The sequence below is a fragment of the Theobroma cacao genome, chromosome 4, assembly GCF_000208745.1.
Source record: "Theobroma cacao cultivar B97-61/B2 chromosome 4, Criollo_cocoa_genome_V2, whole genome shotgun sequence".
Taxonomy (NCBI): Eukaryota; Viridiplantae; Streptophyta; class Magnoliopsida; order Malvales; family Malvaceae; genus Theobroma; species Theobroma cacao.
In genome coordinates, this window is record NC_030853.1 from 18,485,498 (window position 1) to 18,503,103 (window position 17,606).

The 17,606-nt window shown below is 30.7% G+C and overlaps 1 protein-coding gene across 1 annotated transcript; it reads right to left on the bottom strand.

The window, feature by feature from the left end:
• LOC18601771 (myb family transcription factor EFM) lies at nt 10,695–14,236 on the bottom strand. The gene is made up of 6 exons (XM_018119031.1): nt 14,023–14,236; nt 13,623–13,834; nt 13,217–13,520; nt 12,935–12,993; nt 10,857–10,907; nt 10,695–10,745 (listed from the first exon to the last, which is right to left on the bottom strand). Exons 1-6 carry the CDS (start codon nt 14,234–14,236, stop codon nt 10,695–10,697), a joined length of 891 nt encoding a protein of 296 aa, XP_017974520.1.

Consider the following 17,606-nt stretch of genomic DNA (forward strand, 5'->3'; position numbering starts at 1 on the left):
TTTTTCGCGTCTGGCAGGGTGAGGGAGGTGCCTGGCAGGGTGCGTCCGCACCCTGCTAGTTGTACCTCACTCCTCTCTTTTTTCATTTCTTCTTTACTCTCTCTAGAAACAAATCTCTCTACCTTCTCTCTAAGATCTCACCAGCTAAATGGCGGCAACCCAAGCACCAAATCCAGCACCGGCTTTTCTTTCTCCCTCTACCCAGGTTAACCAACGGCAACTCAAGCACCAGATCCAGCGCCGGTAGGGCTTCCTCTCTCTCACTCTTCTCCTCTCTACCCACGCTAACCGGTGGCAACCCAAGCACCAGATCCAGCGCCGGCTTCTCTCTCCTCCTCTCTCTCTCTCGCTCTCTCTCTACCCACGTTAACCGACGGCAACCCAAGCACCAGATCCAGCATCGGTCGGGCTTCCTCTCTCTCACTCTTCTCCTGTCGACGCAAACCCGAGCCCTTTTTCACTCTCTCTCTCTCTACTGATCCGCTTTCCCCTTCTCTCATTATGCATTTTTTGATTTTTTTGGTATCTCTTTTTGATGTATCTTTCTTGGTTTTTTTTTTTTTTTTGTGGATTATTGTGGCTGCTAGAGACTTACGAATTTTTTGTTGTGCTTGTTTTCTTTGGCTTGCAGGATACCCCCCTCGATTGTTATAGTGCCCTCTCTCCTTTATACCCGGTTCTTGCCCTCTGGAGGGGGCATGTTCCACTACCTTGCCAAACGCGAATTTTTCACATCTGGCAGGGTGCGTCCACACCCTGCCAGGCGTACCTCTCTCCACCCTTTTTTTTCTTTTTTCATTTTTTCTTTATTATTTTTGTGTCACTTTCATTTGTTTTTTGTTTATGATTTTTATTTAATAAAATTATAATTTTTATAGTATCTACACAACCTATCCAAGTGTTTTGTTTTTTGGACTTTAGGTATGGTCTTGCTATCTCTATTCGATGCTGGGTGTCCCTTGATGTAGGGTGCGAGTGGAAGTGATTTCTCTAGAGTTGTTTCTTGGGTTTTTTGTTTTTAGCTCTTGGATTGGTTGATTGGCTTTGACTGGTTATGTTACTTTGTTTGGATGGCGGTGTGGGGTGCCTTCAGGGTGACGCTGTCGCTGTAGTTTGTCTTTGATTTTTAGGTGATACTTTTGGGTCTATTTGCTATTGGCCGGTTACTGTTTTTATTTGAATTAGATGTCAGTTCCATGTTTGTCTCTAATGTGCATGTGAGGATTTTTCTATGATGCTAGGGGATTTGTCTCTGTTTTGCTCAACTAGATTTACTGAGTTGTTGAGTTGTTCTTATGTGTAGTCGTGCCCCTTGTAAATTGCTTTGTTTTTGTATAGCCTTATGTGGTGTGTCCCCTGCTTTTTACTTCCAGGGTTATACACAGTCTCTGTCTTTTTTGATGAAGGGTTGCCTTTGTTTGGGCTGTTATGTGGGCAAGACTTTTGTGACAACAACCCAAAATTTGGGTTCTTTCTTATACAGTTTCAGTGATCTTTTTATCCCTTTTATTCAATGAATCTTATAACTTTCAAAAAACAATTATCAAGAATAAGTTTGTTATGATTTAGCAATGCCCTCTTAAAGGGTGGTTAAAATTTAATATTGGTGGTGCCGCTCAAGGGTGTCCAAGGGAAGCGTGGATTGGTTGAATTTTACGTAATGAGTGGGGTAATGTGTTTATTTGGTTTTCAAAGTCTATTGGTGTTTGTGATTCTAATTTGGCTGAGTTATGTGCTCTTAAAAAGGCTATGTGTATTTTCATTACATCTAGATGGTTTAATTTTGGTAGAATTATTTTTGAAAGTGATTCTTCAAATGTTATAAAATGAGTGTTTGATCCTTGTTCAACTTCGAAGACGTTTAGGTTCCATATTTTAGCAATTGAGAAGTTTAAAATTCAAATTAAAAATGTGATGTTCAAACATGCACTAAGAAGTGCTAATGGTGATGCTAATCTTTTGGCCAAACAGGGTCTGTACACACAAATTTTGCATTGAGAAGTTTAGACTTGAGATATTTGGAGACAAATATGAAATTTGTTTATATATTAGACATGAGTTCACAATCTCTTGTAATCTTTTACAATAAAGAATTGCCTTTGATTAATTTCTTCAATCTTCACTTCAAGGTTCACGATGACTTGATAGTGAACTTCCTACTTTGTTTCAAGGGTCTTGCGACTTGATCTTGAACTTGGTATTTTGATTCAAAGGTCTTCGCTTCAAGGTATTTTATGACTTGATCTTGAACTTCGCTTCAAGGGTCTTGATGACTTGAACGATTCAAGAGTCTTGATGACTTGATCTTGAACTTCGCTTCAATGAACAATATGGAGACTTTGCTTTAAAGGTCTTGATGACTTGATCCAAACAATTTGGAGACTATGCTTCAAGGGTGGCGCATTGTATTTATAGCACTAGATGAGAGACTTTCATGAGAATTTTGTCTCCTTGAATTTATCTCTAAATTATTTTAATTTCATTAGAGATAAATGATCTTTTGATTGGCCAAACTTTGAGTCTTTGAGTTTTGATTGGTCAAATTTGAGTATTACCTCTAAATTATCTTAATTTATTTAGAGATAAATTGGATGACCAAATATGGATTTTATCTCTTAAATTATCTTAATTTATTTAGAAATAAATTGGATAACCAATAAGTAAATTTTAATTGGTCAAATTTAAATATTATCTCTAAATTATCTTGATTTATTTAGAGATAACATGGACAACCAATGGATGAATTTTTGTTGATCCAATTAATATATTATCTCAAAAGATAAATACATTACACATAAAAAAATTTTAATTGGTCCAACTATGTGTCTTCGGGATAATTAGCCAATAAATTAATTTATGACTATCTTAATTGATGTTTTCAAATTCACATGACGACACATGATTTGTTTTTACAAATTTTCTTCAATTTACCAATTTTGGACATGTGACATCTTGTAATTTGATAACAATTTTTCTCCTTCTACAAGGTGTTCGAAGGAAGCAAGAATTGTTGTTCATTCATTGTATGGGTGGTGATCAAAATTTTGATGAGTTTAATCCAAAGTTGTTGGGGAATGTCGGCACAGAATGAGGGGTCTGCTTTTGGCTGATGTTGTGAAAAGATAATTAAAGTTATGCGTTTCTGACTTGGGTTTTTTTTCCGTGGGTTGCTGAGGTTGATTTGGCCAGGTATTGTTTGTTGAAGGGGATCCTATTTTGTGTTCTTTATTTGACATCTTGATTCTAGCTCAGTATTGGCCTGGTGGATTTTGTCGAGATTTTTTTTTTTTTTTTGGTTGTTGTATTTATCTGATTATTTAGTACCTTGTGTTTTGTTGTTTTGGTGAGATTGGGTTTCCTTGTGATTGTCTCTTAATTTTGGGTTATTATGTTACTTTTTGGATATAGTAACTGAAATTCATGATGTGATTTATGTTGTACAATCCTGAGGAATGTTTTATTCCTTGATGATAAATGAAATTTTATCTTATCCTTAAAAAAAAAAACTTTTAGTCTTATAAGTAACTTTTTTTAAAGGGCATGTTATAAGTAACTTAACATTATAATTAAAATATAAAATCTATTTTCTTTGCTCTTATATTTCTAATTTTTATATAACTTTGATCTATTTCTATTTTTCCTCTATTTTCATTCTTTTCAAATAATAAATAATTAATTACGAATAAATTGAAAAAAAATTTTAAAAACAAAAAATAATCCATGAACTAGAAAAATAATTAAAAATAAAGCTAATTGAATACCTACTCTTTAAATATATAATTGCTTGATTTCACATTCAGTAGATGCTATATATTATTGACCTTGTATATCATAACTTTAATTCATAATGAATCACTGACAATAATTAATGTCATAAAAATAAAACTTAAATACTAATCAATCAATTCATTAATAGTTTTTTTTTAGGAAAACCTGTTAATATTTTATATAAAATATTTTTAAATTAATAAATGACTTTTAATTTGCTTTTTTTTGTCTTTTTATATTAATGGTTTTAAAAATACTATTTTAATTACATTAAAAAATTAGATATATATCACAATAAAAAAACATGACTTTGAATAACTTAATTAAAATCGATAAAATTTGACACAATTGATCCATCTGAAACCAAACTGATTTAACTTTAAAAGTTTTTAACTTAAACTCAAAAACAACTCGAGTGTCAAACTTGAATAACCTGATTCTGAAATTATTCAAACTCAAAAATAACTCGAATTTCTTTTGAGTAGAAATAACTTGACCCAACCCGCCTTATCACCACTATTAACTAAAATTAATTCCTTAATTTTTTTTCTTATTAATTTTACTTTCTTCGACTTTCTAATTGTAAATTAAAAATAATTATTAGCTAAAGATGAATGAAAAAAACTAGAATCATAATTTTTTTTCGTTGTTTTTCATCACTATTTTCTTCAAAGTTTTGAAATGTTAAAGTATAAAAAAGGGAAGCTCTTTGAATACTCCAGTGATTCTTGGATCTATGGTGAGAACTGAGCACAGAGCACCTCCAGGTCGACAAGGCCCCGACGCCGTTCACATCAACAACCTCCCACCCCGAATCACCACTAAATGGCTCACCGACATCTACAGGCATCATGGCACCATGGTCAGGCGATTAATGCCTACATCCCTCCCACCCAACTGACTAGGGGTAAGAAATACGGCTTTTACGCATTTTCTCCATGGTTGAAACTTTGAACAGAATCAAGGGCCTTGATGGTGTGGTTCTTCGACCAAAGGCTTGCTATCTCTTAATTGAGCTAATAACAATCATTGCTCATGTAGATTCGACTCAAAACTGGTATATAAGCGTTCATTGAATCTTTTCTCCAATTGTTTTTTTGCTCTGTTAATGAATTTATTTATTATATATGATTATATATGATCACAAAGGATCTTGAGAGCACTTCAACACTAGAAACCGAGAAGGTACAGTGGCATAGTGCATACACACCAAGGACACCATACAACAGATTAAAAAAGATTTGTCATCAACATACAACCACATGAAAATAAATCAATAGCAAAACAAATATGGCCCTGCAATCCATATAAAACAATCAGCACCGAGCCTAATGGAGTTGCTGTTGGAGCATCCATGGAGCATCCATGCAAGTGCACATATTCTAAATGAGTAATATAGTGATGAAGTAGAGTATCGTTCTCATAGAACCATTTTAATTTCTATTATTAACTATTAAAATTAACATACCCTAATCTTATTCAAACAACCAAATTAAAACTATTAAAAAGCAAAAATTAAATTTAACAAACTAAAAATAAAAAAAAATCTAAATTTAATCAGCAAATTTGTTTTAAAAAAACTCAATTAACAACTAGACGTAAGATTATGATATTCCTCAATACTACATCTAAATATTGTCTCTCTCTTAACGTAGTATAATAGATTAGGTTACTAACCTATAGTCCTAAATTATTTACAAAGTCTCTGTCGAGTTTCTCATAAAAATAAATCTCTCAATTAACTTACTATATGTCTATGTAAATTAAATTGAAGAAAGATTCATTAAGTTCATACTCTAATCTTAGTTATATATGGCTTATAAATATATGTTTACTTTATATGCAAATCAAACCACCTAATCAACTAAGTACATTCGATCATACATTATCCTATTCAAAGTTTACTTTAAATCTCCTTTGTCAATATTTAGCTTAGTTTCCAATTCAATTTAATTGGTAACTAGATAATTAGAAATATTAAAAATAGAATAGAATAAACAACTTAAAACCATTAAATATAAGCAAAAGAGTGATAAACAATTCAGACTACGTATTAAGTAATATCACAAATAATCATCAAATAAAATTTAAACATTGAAACTGAACCAAGAAAAAAAAAACAAAAGATAAAAGAAACTTCAAGAGTTGAAATCTTGTTCTTCAAATATTTTTGAATCCTTTAATTTCTTCTTAGCTCCAATGAGACTTTTTCTTCAATGATTTTGTGGTTGAATCTTAGCTCTAAATCTTGTGTTCTTTTTCGTGCCTCTAAAAGTCTTCTGAAAGTTTGTGTCAAGAAAGAAGTCCTATCTAACAAGGATTTCTTCACTATACTAGGTAAGCTACGGCCTACCTTCACCAAGGCCGCAACCTCACTTCCTCTGTTTTGGACTGCTGCAGTGCTTCAGTTTTGATAAAGTTTTTGACCACTTTTTAAATTGAACTGAGAGAAGTGGTAAACATGAAAGTTGTAAATTTTCTTTTAACTTTTCAATGGTTTAATAATCACATCATTTATAATTTTGTAGAAAGAGTTATAATCAAAATACCGAAACATAATGAATAGAGTTCACTTTAAAACATCCAAAACTTATCCAGCAAATACTTAATCCACAGCCACAGCCATAAGAACAGGTATAGACGTTGAAAGAAAACATGCCTTAATACATCACACGTCTTCAACAAGAGTTGTATCGCATACCAGCACCAAAAACCAATGATTGGAAAAGTAAATCATTTCTCCAATTAAATTATGTTTGAAGTTTCAATGATTTATTATTGTTTATTTTTAGTAGATTCAATGAAATTTTCAAACAAATACATCTAAAAGACCAGAACCAAGAAAAAAGAATGTACTACATAAAATAAACTTTGAAAACTTAAAATGGACTTACAAACATATTCACCAACTTTTTTTCCGATCCTCAAAATTTTTTATGGGTTTAATGATTTTGTTCTTTATTTTCTAATAGATTATCACAATTTTTCTTTACGTGAGATTAATTGTCATCAATTAAGATAAGTGAAAATTGTTTTTATAGAATTTTAGAATAGTAGTATCTATGTTGTGAACACAGTCGTCCTCCTAGTTTATAAAATCAACCATTTTTTTCACCAAAATCATTCTTTTAAAAAATTAATTATTGATAGGGTTTTTAAACTCTACAATCATGTTTAAAGAATTGTCATACGTTAGTTAAGATATATTAATGAAATTAATAAATTAATTAATATAACATCATATTTTGAGGATTGTTTATTAGAAGTGTCCATAGATCGAGCTGGATCGGATTGAACCCAATTGATAATTTTAAAAGTTAAGCTTTAACCTCTCAATTTGTCCATTTAAGCTTATTTGAATTAGATTTATTATTAAAATATTTTAATATATTTTAAAATTAAAAGTAATGAAAAATAAAATTTTGTATTAATATAATAATATGTAAGGCCAAGCTTGAGCTTAAAAATTTTATCCAAAACCCACCTCAAGTCGGGTTTGGTCTACAAACTTGAGGGATTGTTTGGCCCATGGATAGATTCATGTTATTAATTAATATATAGTTGAATGATACAACAAGTGTAATTCATGTTTCCTACTCTAAATTAAAAAACTCAGATGTCAAAAAGAAATTATATGTGATCATCAAGTTATAAATAAAGTGACAATCAATTCATGGGCCCAAATGACAAGAGAAGAACAAGCATAGAATAGCTCTCCATTGAGGTTGTTTAATTAGATATCATTCTATATGTGCTGGTTTAGTCGATTATGGAATATACTTCAAAAGGATCATATTCATGGGACCATCAAATTTGCATATTTCCTTGTTGGGGATCGAGACCGTCCAAGTTCAATTCACGACCAACAAAAGATTCAATAAATTCTTATTTTTAAGATCCTTTCAATGGTTGTAGCATTTTGTTTTTTACTTTAGATTCTCTATCAAATTAAATGGTGGCCTATTCTTAAAGGCGATTCATTTACTTTTTTTGTGATTTCAATTTTTTTCACATAACATTTTATGATTTGTTTTTTTTTTAATTAGCATTCTGTTTCTAGTCTCATAAAATTATCTTGTTAATTTCATATAATAAAATTACAAAACATTTTTAATTGAAAAATTATCTTATTGGTTCAGACTTTAAAACATTTTCATGGTTATACTAGATAAAATCATGATATAACCATGGATATGTTGATTACAAAAATAATAAAATCACATAACATTACGTGAAAGAAATTGAAAATAAAGTCTACTTTGAATTTGAAAATAGGGTAATATCTAATTTTTAGAATTGGGATATAAACACCTAGGTACAATAAGCATTACGGAGCCAAATTGTTTGGCTTCTGATATTGTATCGGGTTTGACATGTGAAATTTATTGCGGTACCTGCATACTTACTTTTTATGCAATCAAAAGGCATCAAACTCTGGGAGCCCCAAGGGGTCTGCTTCTTTTCAGAAAATCCATGGAGATTTCTATAAATGCTGGCAGATCGAACCGTATAAAGACGCTTGACTTGTGGTAGTGGTGCATGCACCTGCATAGCTATTTTTCTTTCTTTCTTTCTTTCTTTCTTTTTTCCATTTTGGAATCATTTGAAAATTTTAAAGGTAGCTGAGAAGATAAAAAAAGATTCTGGACGGGGAGGATATTCAAAGCTCTTCTTTGATCGAGACTTTTGTGGAGCAAACAGATGTCCTCATTTTACAATCTTTTCTTTTCTTGTCTTTTCTTTTAGTACATTTAACATTTGACTTCAACCTTTAACGTCCACAACCAAAAATGAATGGTAATTCCTCCTATCTCATGAATCTCTCACAATTTTTATTTTAAAATTCAAATTCCAAAGATTTAAGGTTTTGATGTTCTTTTTAAGATAAAAATTTTTGTTTTTAATTCTACATATTAGGGTTTTTTTTCCTTTTAATATAACAACCCAATAATTAAATTTTTTCTTTAAATTATAATAAAGTTTAGATTTTTAATTTATAAATTTCATATTCAAATATTTAGAAAAGATATAAATATAATGAAATAAAAGATGGATGATCACCTTTCATTATCATTTTTTGGGGTAACTGAAATTTGAAGGTCGATAAATTGTTGAGATATATTATGAATTCAAAAGATTAGGTCAATAAAGAGCCGTTGGTAAGACTTAAATCTAGTTCCGACTCACTATTAATATAAACAAATTTATCAATTGAATACAACGCCTTGTCCATTTTACCTTTCGTTACGTAATCCAAGTATGAAATGAGAATTTTTTTATTTTTTTTACAATGCAAACCAGAGTCAGACAAATAAAAGCAATATTAAAGTAGGCTAATATTGTTAAAACGTTTACCCAAAAAAAGATGAAATTTGCTTGTTTTATATATATATATATATATATATATATATATATATATATATATATATACTCAGNAATGAACTGAAACAAGATGAAAAAGAAAACCGAGCCACAAGTAGACAGACAAAGCCCCTGTCAACAGCAACAAAGAGTAAACAAGAGATGTCCTTAAACAAGGCAGGGAGCAAATTAGAATAGCAGAAGCAAAGTATATGGGGTTACAAAACTAAAAAATTAAATTAAATAACATTCATTCTCCCATAAAGTTTCATCCAAAATTACCTTTGATCAGTCATCGGCCTCTCTATTTTTTGAACGTGCAAACTTTTCCTCGGTTTTTCTATTTCCTTTCCAGTCCATTCCCCGTAAGAAAAGCAACCATTTTTGGTTTTTATCTGTTCACGTGAATGCACTTGTCCCTTCTCATTCTTGTTTCCTTTTCTTTGCAAATGTTCCCAATTTTGGCTGCTATCGATTTCCTTTTATCCCATTCATGATTAGCCTAACTGGCACCCTCATTCCTTCATCCTGCGCACTGGCCTTGTTTTTTCTATGCTTAAAGAGTTGTTTTCAGCGTTTAATCCCATCAAATTAATTTTTACTTAAAGTTAAATATATATATATATATATATATATATATAAATCTGCTAAATCTTTTTCCTAAAATTTTCAATTAAAAATAAGGCACGAAATTAAATTTTTAATTTGGCACATGAATTAACTAATTAATTATTATGGTTGACATCTTAAGTACTTGATTCATTTTTAATCAAAAACCTAATAAAAAGGACATAAGCAGTTTTGTACCTAAGTTAGGTCCATTAAAAAGGATATATTCAGGGTTGTAATCCCAAATGGGGAGGCCATAAACGCAACCTATAATCAACTGCTGCAGCATGTTTTATATATATAGTAAAGCTAAACTTTAAGAAAATTCTTGTCAACTCCTTAAAGGGGGTAATGGGATCATGCATGATATACCCCAAACACCTTTTGTCTCTTTGGCCAATCTTTGTCTTGGCCAAAAGAAATTATAAATTTTTATTATATTTACATAAAAGAGGAGAGAAATGACAAGGTGTTAAATGGAGAGAGTAGTTGAATTACTATTTGTCTTAATTATAAATTTAAAATGATATGAAAAGATTCAATTTTTTTATATATAGTTCTAAAAAACAACTAAAACGGGACGTCTAAATTGGATAATCAATTATTTTAAAAGTTTAAATAGATTTAACTTGTATATTTAAATTCTAATCAAAATAAGATAAAAAAAGAATTGATGTGTAGAATGATATATATATGTTTAGTAATTTAAGTATGCTGCAACATTCTCAATATATATTGCCGTATGTGTCACTTAGAAACACATCGTACATTAATGCCAAAGACAAAGATGAGAAGCACCACACAGCATATACTTATGTTGAAACTTGAAAGTAAAAGACACAAGATCGTAAGCCTGGAAAACCTCCAGAAACTTTACTAATTACATTAAGAGCACAAATTAAAAGATTTCTGAATATAGCTGTAGCGCGCTGGTTTCTCCAGTTTTCCAGCGAAGATCAGTTACCAGATTCACCCTCCAAGTCGAGAAGAATTGCTTTGTCATATGACTAACAGGAGCCCGAATAGCTTAAGGAAAGATTACCTTGGCAACCTGAATCCTGATGTTGAAATTCTGCTACACGGTTAAGGAGCCATGAGGGATCCTTATGTTATTATACCAAGCGGTCCACATGAGATGCCAGAAACTTTCCGCAATGAAGTCTGTATTTCTGAAATTACAGAGAAGATCATTTGTTAACAAGCAAAAGAAAGAGTGTTTTGCTAAAATTTTTAAACAAAATATATATATATATATATATATATATATTTTAGCTATTAATTTCAGACAATTTCAGTGTGAGGTACTATGTATGTTTCAGAAGTTACTACTTAACTGCAACAGTATTTTTCTTCTACAATTCTTGTCAGGGCCAAACATGCTTCTATTAATGTAATGTTGGATTTGCTGGAGTTCAAAGGCAAGGGATCCTCCTACCTTGTCTTGAACTAAGAATATAATATATGCCGTATCCAGCCTAGAAGCCCCTTTACCATTTCTTTGTTTTTTTTTTTTTTTCTCGGCCAAAACCTGTATATTCATTAGATGAAAAGACATAATTACAATGAATTCCTTATGGTGAGGGTAGGGGCGAACTTAGAAATTTTTCTGAGTAGTGTCATATTTAAAAAAAAAATTTCCTTGATTTAAGATCTGCTGAGAGAGTACTTAAATCAAATTCAACATAACTTTGCTTAGAAGAATATTGTTGAGTATTATCATTAGTAGAATTTTGTTGTTATTCTTCGATATTTGAGTCTTATGAGACAATTTCTTTTCTTTTAAAATATCTTTCCTAAAATTATAAAACTGGTTAAAAATTACTATTTATTTGTAAAAATTAAAATATTCAAATTAAATAAAACATGATTTTACATAGCAAGTTATCAGGTTTAATAACTAACAATATGAAAATTTTCTATTCATTGATCAAAACTCAATATAAGCATCCACAAACCAAATAAAGTTAAATATAAAAATCAAATAATCAAATAATATATCTACCAAATAAATAAATAAAAAGACTCACAATTTCAAGATAGTATTTGATATGTAATACTATTTTCTATTAGGTAAATTATAATTATGAACTCAAATTATTAAACTAATCATAAAAATATTTAGACATGAAGTATTTAAAAACTTAATTTATGTTGAAAATTACTTACAATTGAAATCTAAATGAGTTATTTTGAGAGAATAAAAAATACAGTCAATAACCAAGAAAGGGAAGGATTTGAATTTTTAGACAAATAGAGTAGTTTAGGTTTTAACTTTTTCAATAAATCTTAAATTATACAAGAAAAAATTTTGTCTTTCCTTATAGTATTGAAATATTAATACATAAATTACTTTTTTATAAATTATTTTTACTTGGAGTCTTTAACCCCATTTCTTGTAAAATTATAAAAAAATTAATAGATTCATTAATATATTAACGACTCTAAATCTTAAATAAATTGTATAAAAAATGAAAATATTTTAAGAAGTGCTTCCAACATGGGTCCTCCCATGGGTAAGGGAAGGAACAAGAGATAGATCAGCATCAAGACATACAAAGAAAACTGCCAAAAGCTGAAACAGCATCAAGAATTCTTTCTGTCACTTCAATGGCATATTTATTATCCGACAAAACGAACCATCACAATGTCACTTCATTGATCATCATCAATTGCTAGTTGTCATTTGCATCATTTTCATTATCACAAGCATCTGTCAAAATCTACAAGTGAATCCTACATGAAAATTTACTTTTCTTTTCACAGTCTACTCAAAATGATCATATTATAAAATTTTTCTTTTTTTAGTTAAAAACTATACGAACTAACAATACCAACTAAAAATTCAAACTAATAATCATGTTTTTAGTAATTTACTTAGCATTTTTTGCATCTCTCTAGAGTAATGTTGTGCATAAAATGTCATTTTAAAGAAAAATTAGTATCAATATACCATGTTAAGTTCTACTACTTTAATATTTGAAAGTTTTATGTCTTATTTTATCCTTTTTTTTTCTTAAACCTTGGATCTAATAAATGGTTTTACGTGAACATATATCTTGATTCAAATTACAACTTGTGTCAAATTTTTGGAATACTCTTACCGTGGCTGGCTCTGCCATGCCGGTATTCATGAACTATACATGCATGCATTATTAAGCTTAATAAGATCAAATTCAACCTGCAAATGACTTTTTACTTGATCAATTGTAAGCCCCTCAACCTGCATCAAGTCTTTGATTTGCTTAGGAGTAGCCACTGCCCAGCATAAGATCAAGGAATAAAATTAAGTAAAAAACAAGGGAACTAAAGCCACATCTGTACGTATCAAAGGAAAAATGAAACCGATGCACTCATGATCAATAATCCATGCAAAAAAGGGACACCTACTTTGCTATCAATATATAATATGTTATCAAACTAAGGTTATAAATCATATATTTAAACCGTCAAAAAAAAATTCGGATGGTTAAGTTCTGACCTTCAATGCCTCCAAGCAGATTCAAAGCCTCCACAAATCTAGCATGAAGCTCAGATGACCAACATCTCCTGTCATTCTTCCAAATGGGTTGAGTCAACGGCTTTGGATGATAATTAAGAGTTTGATCATCTGCCTTGAGATACAATAAACTTTGACGTCTAGATGATTGATCTATGGCTACCTCCTTTCCCTTGCCAGTACTTGATGATCCAAGGGAATTTGAACTACACTCCTTGTATGACAAGAGTCCTAACCCTTCCACGTTTCCGTCTCTGCATGGCTGAACTACTTTTAGATTTGGAGGCTGGAGAAGTCATTAAGATTTTATTCAACAAGTTGAAAAAACCTACATATTCTTGCATATGGACTCAAAAACAAGTTGAAAGGTCACCTCTTTGTCTTTTACCTGGAAGCTATCTAGGACTAATGTTTTCTGCTTCTTAGCATAAATAGGGTTCCAGTACTCTTCTTCTGCACTGTTTGTTCGCCAGATTTCCCTTTGTTCCTGCTCATTTCTGTTTTTCCTCATAGTAGGCAGATACTCCACCAGAGGCTGTCTAGACTGATATTCCATTTTCTCCTTTATATTCATGAATCCATCCTTCAATGTCTCAATTGCTACATCTCGAAAAATAAAAAATAAAAAAAGAAAATCTTCGATGTTTGTCATTAATGAGATAGATAGAAGAAGAGTAGAAATAGAAGAAGGGAAGAAAAGAGAGACAGGGAAGGGGCATGACGAATCAAAAAATTTCTCTGAAGATAATCAGGAAACCTGATCAAACTAGATTTTTACCAGGGCTTACCGTCCATTAGAAGTAGCCTGCATTGAGGAAGTTCACGTTTTAAAGCCTCAACCGTGCTTAACTCTTCCTGATGCTTGCAAATATAATCGCTCAGCACCGATAACTTATCCGATTCGTTATCAATTTTCGACAAATCTTCAAGCAGGTTGCTTATGGATTTAGGCACATAAGATGGTTTAAGACTCAAGCTAAGATCCACATAAGTTGGATTCATTATTTTCCCTCTCTATTGAACTGTCTTTCAGTAACTGCAGGAAGGGAGTTTGGGGAGAATTATATATAGAGAGTGTGAGCTGTCTAAGAGAAAAGTAAAACCTGATATAGATGCCGGGTTAATCCTAGAAGACAAATTTTATTACGTACGAAAGATTCCTGTTCATATTTATCTGATTTTGTGACAGCATGAGTTTGTTTTAGATTTGAATAGAAACACCATGTACTATGTTAGGACCAAGTATATATTGAGGTTAAGTATGATTGGTTGCATCCACTGATTGAAGAGCAAATGATGTAATTGAGGAAGGTTCACACAGAATATTTCCGACATGCTGACGAAGGCTCTGTCCACACAGAAACTTGAGTTATGCAATGATTACACAGGATGGTTTTCAAGAGATTCCAGCCCATGGCTTTCAAATGGCCATGCGTTGGTGGCTTTGCTTTACTTTGTTTTGAGTGGCCCTAGATAGCGCGACGTAGGAAGATCCAGAACTGCCAAGGTTCTTGATGGCAAAAGTAGGGTTTCTTGTTTCTTTCTTTTCTCCACGGCAACGAAAAATTTGTAGGAGCTTTTGGCAAGTGTGGTGAGTGGCTAAAGGTAGGAAACCGAGAAACAATTGGCGCTACAGGAGAGATTTAATTTTTGGACAGGGAGCACATTAATCACGGAAAGTTAGTCTTTCTCTAGTCTAATTTTCTAGAGGCATATTTTGATATTATTTTTAAATTATTAGGTAAAAAATCGAGACAAGGACATGGTATTATTGATTTTGACAGTGGATTTGTCGTTGGCTTACACGTGGATTTTCACCTTACGTTTCACATATATTTGATGTTTCTTTATTTTTCTTTCCATAGTTATGATGACTATGGCTTTATATTTTCATTTGATTGGTTAAATTAGATTACTTTTTTTTGTGATTATTATTGAATTCGAGCTATATTGTCTATTTTGTACGGATATCATATAATATTCTGTTGATTTGTTCCTCAAGATCCTAAAAGATTGGCATCCACTCTGTATCCTTTTACCTTAGATTTAGATACAACTTTCCTTTGAAAATATATTGACACAACAAGAAAAAAAGACAAACATTATAACAAATTTGACTTAAAGACAGTACATTTTCAAAATGTGTTACTAAAAATAATTTTAATAATACGTTTTCTATATTTTTTGGAACATTTTTGTAGATCTAACTTCATTATATAAATTTTTAAATGCATTATAAATAAAATGTAATCATAGAAATTGCATACACTAGTTAAGATTGTATTTTCTTATGTTGCTATTAAATGTGAAAAAAGTGAAGCTAAAAGTTTAAATAGCTGCATTTTTTAAAATTTTACTATAGAAAAAATTATGTCACCTAAAAAAGTATGATTAAAACTCAATTTTTTTTATAGTGAAAGGAACATGCTATTCATACTTCCTTTTTATTTGACTTGAAATAACTTATTTATAAATTGATATTCATATATATATATCTAATTTATGGAATAAGTTATTTATTATCATGTTGTTTAAGAGCATTTAACTCAATGCTAAATGCATTAGGTCCAAATTATTTTTATTCCAAAATTCAAAGAAAGAAAAAAAATCCATATCAAAATAAGAGAGACAAAAAAAATGGTGAAACAGATAGCATTACTTGGAAAAATATATTAGTAAGCTAGCATGGAAAGAGGAGGAATTTATGCGACGTTTTACAGTTACGGATTTTAGGAAAGAGTACCTTAAGGACACTCTTTAAGGTTATCATATTATCGAGATTCATCACATTAACATTACTATAATCACTACATTTAATACAAAATCATTACTATACATATAAGATTAACTAAGCTTAAAAAGTGTTTATAAAAAGCAAAACTCTTTAATTTAAAAAGCAGAGAGTTCAAACATTCCATTCAACGTGTCAGATTTTGATGTAGGGTAATCTAACTAACATCCTAGGAAAGATGAAAACATTCCGAGGGCTTCAAATTCTTTCTAAAACCCTTGCATGGCATGGCAGATTCCAATGTATCAACTTTTGCATCAATTGATGGAAGTCTTACATACATTGAATAAGACTTGTGGACGAAGCTAGTCCACAAAGATTAAAGAGAGGGAAACGGGGAACCAGCAGCTCCTGGCTAGGATTTTTCCACCATGGGTTCTCAAACCTTCAACGCCTTTCAAAAAGTAAAAATTATATACTCTCCCCCTTTTTCTTTATCGAACACCTCAATTTTACTTTTTAAAAAAAAAAAAAAAACTTAATGCTCTTATTTTTTATTTAAATTTATTTTTTGTAATTTTTTAGTTTTGACATTAAAAATAATAAAATATGCTTTATTTTTATTTAAAAATTAAAATTTTAATACAAATACACAATATTGAACTTTTTTAAAAAAATTATAAAAGATTATTAACTTTAAGATGGAGGAAGTAACACTTTATTGCCAAGCACTTTGATGTTGCGTTGTGTAGAGCTTATTAGGTTGTTTAGCCTATTGATGCCATAAAGAAGAACAGAAAAGAGAGAGAACAATATCACGGTGCAATCACTTTGATGTTATGTTGTGAAATATGAGTTGAATTTTTTTTTTTATGATAAAATGAGGAAATTTAAGAAGATTTGAATTTTAAATCTTTGTTCTTTTATAATTAAATTTTAATATTATCATCCTGTATGAGTCCGAATATTCAACCATTCATTAACATCTAAGTGAATCTATCCTTTCTAATGAGATACAAAACCTTTCTTAAATTCACTTAGGTGCACTCAAAAAATATCATTTTATAAGTTTAATTTCTTCAAAAACTCCTTAGATTTTTCTAGATTTGCAAAAAACCAAGAACCCAAAAAAACATAGATAAAAAAGCTTAGATTCCATAGTTGATGACTGGATTTTGCCCCCATCGATCTCAGCTTCTCCCTCCTCCCTCCGTCCTTCCCACCGATTAATTTGCTAAAACAAAACCTTCCTCCTCAATAACGCAACAAAAACCGAATCTAAACCCCAAAAAATGAAATCACATTTTTTAATATGTTCTATATTGTGCGTAGGGTTTTTTATACCCATTAATTTGAAGATTATTAGATTTTTTTATTTATTAAAACTTATCAATGTGAGATTTGAATGAACGTTTGGAATCAATTGGAGATAGGATTGGATAAGGCACTACCTATCCAATCCTGTCTCTCTTTTTTTTTTTTCAATTTTCTGTATTTTTTTAATTTTATTTTTTAAATTTTTTTAAATGTCAATTATGAAAGAAAATAAAAAAATATTAATTCCAAAAATTTCCAAAAATATCACCGACAAAATAAGGTATCTACAAATATAATTATTACAATCATGTTAACCGGAAAAGT

Excerpts from the sequence above, each read along its gene's own strand:
- LOC18601771 (XM_018119031.1), bottom strand. The coding sequence starts at position 14,236 with ATGAATCCAACTTATGTGGATCTTAGCTTGAGTCTTAAACCATCTTAT. Across the intron at positions 12,994-13,216 it reads TCTGCTTGGAGGCATTGAAG|TGGCTACTCCTAAGCAAATC; the intron begins GTCAGAACTTAA and ends TATGCTGGGCAG. Across the intron at positions 10,746-10,856 it reads CATCTCATGTGGACCGCTTG|TCATATGACAAAGCAATTCT; the intron begins GTATAATAACAT and ends GGCTCCTGTTAG.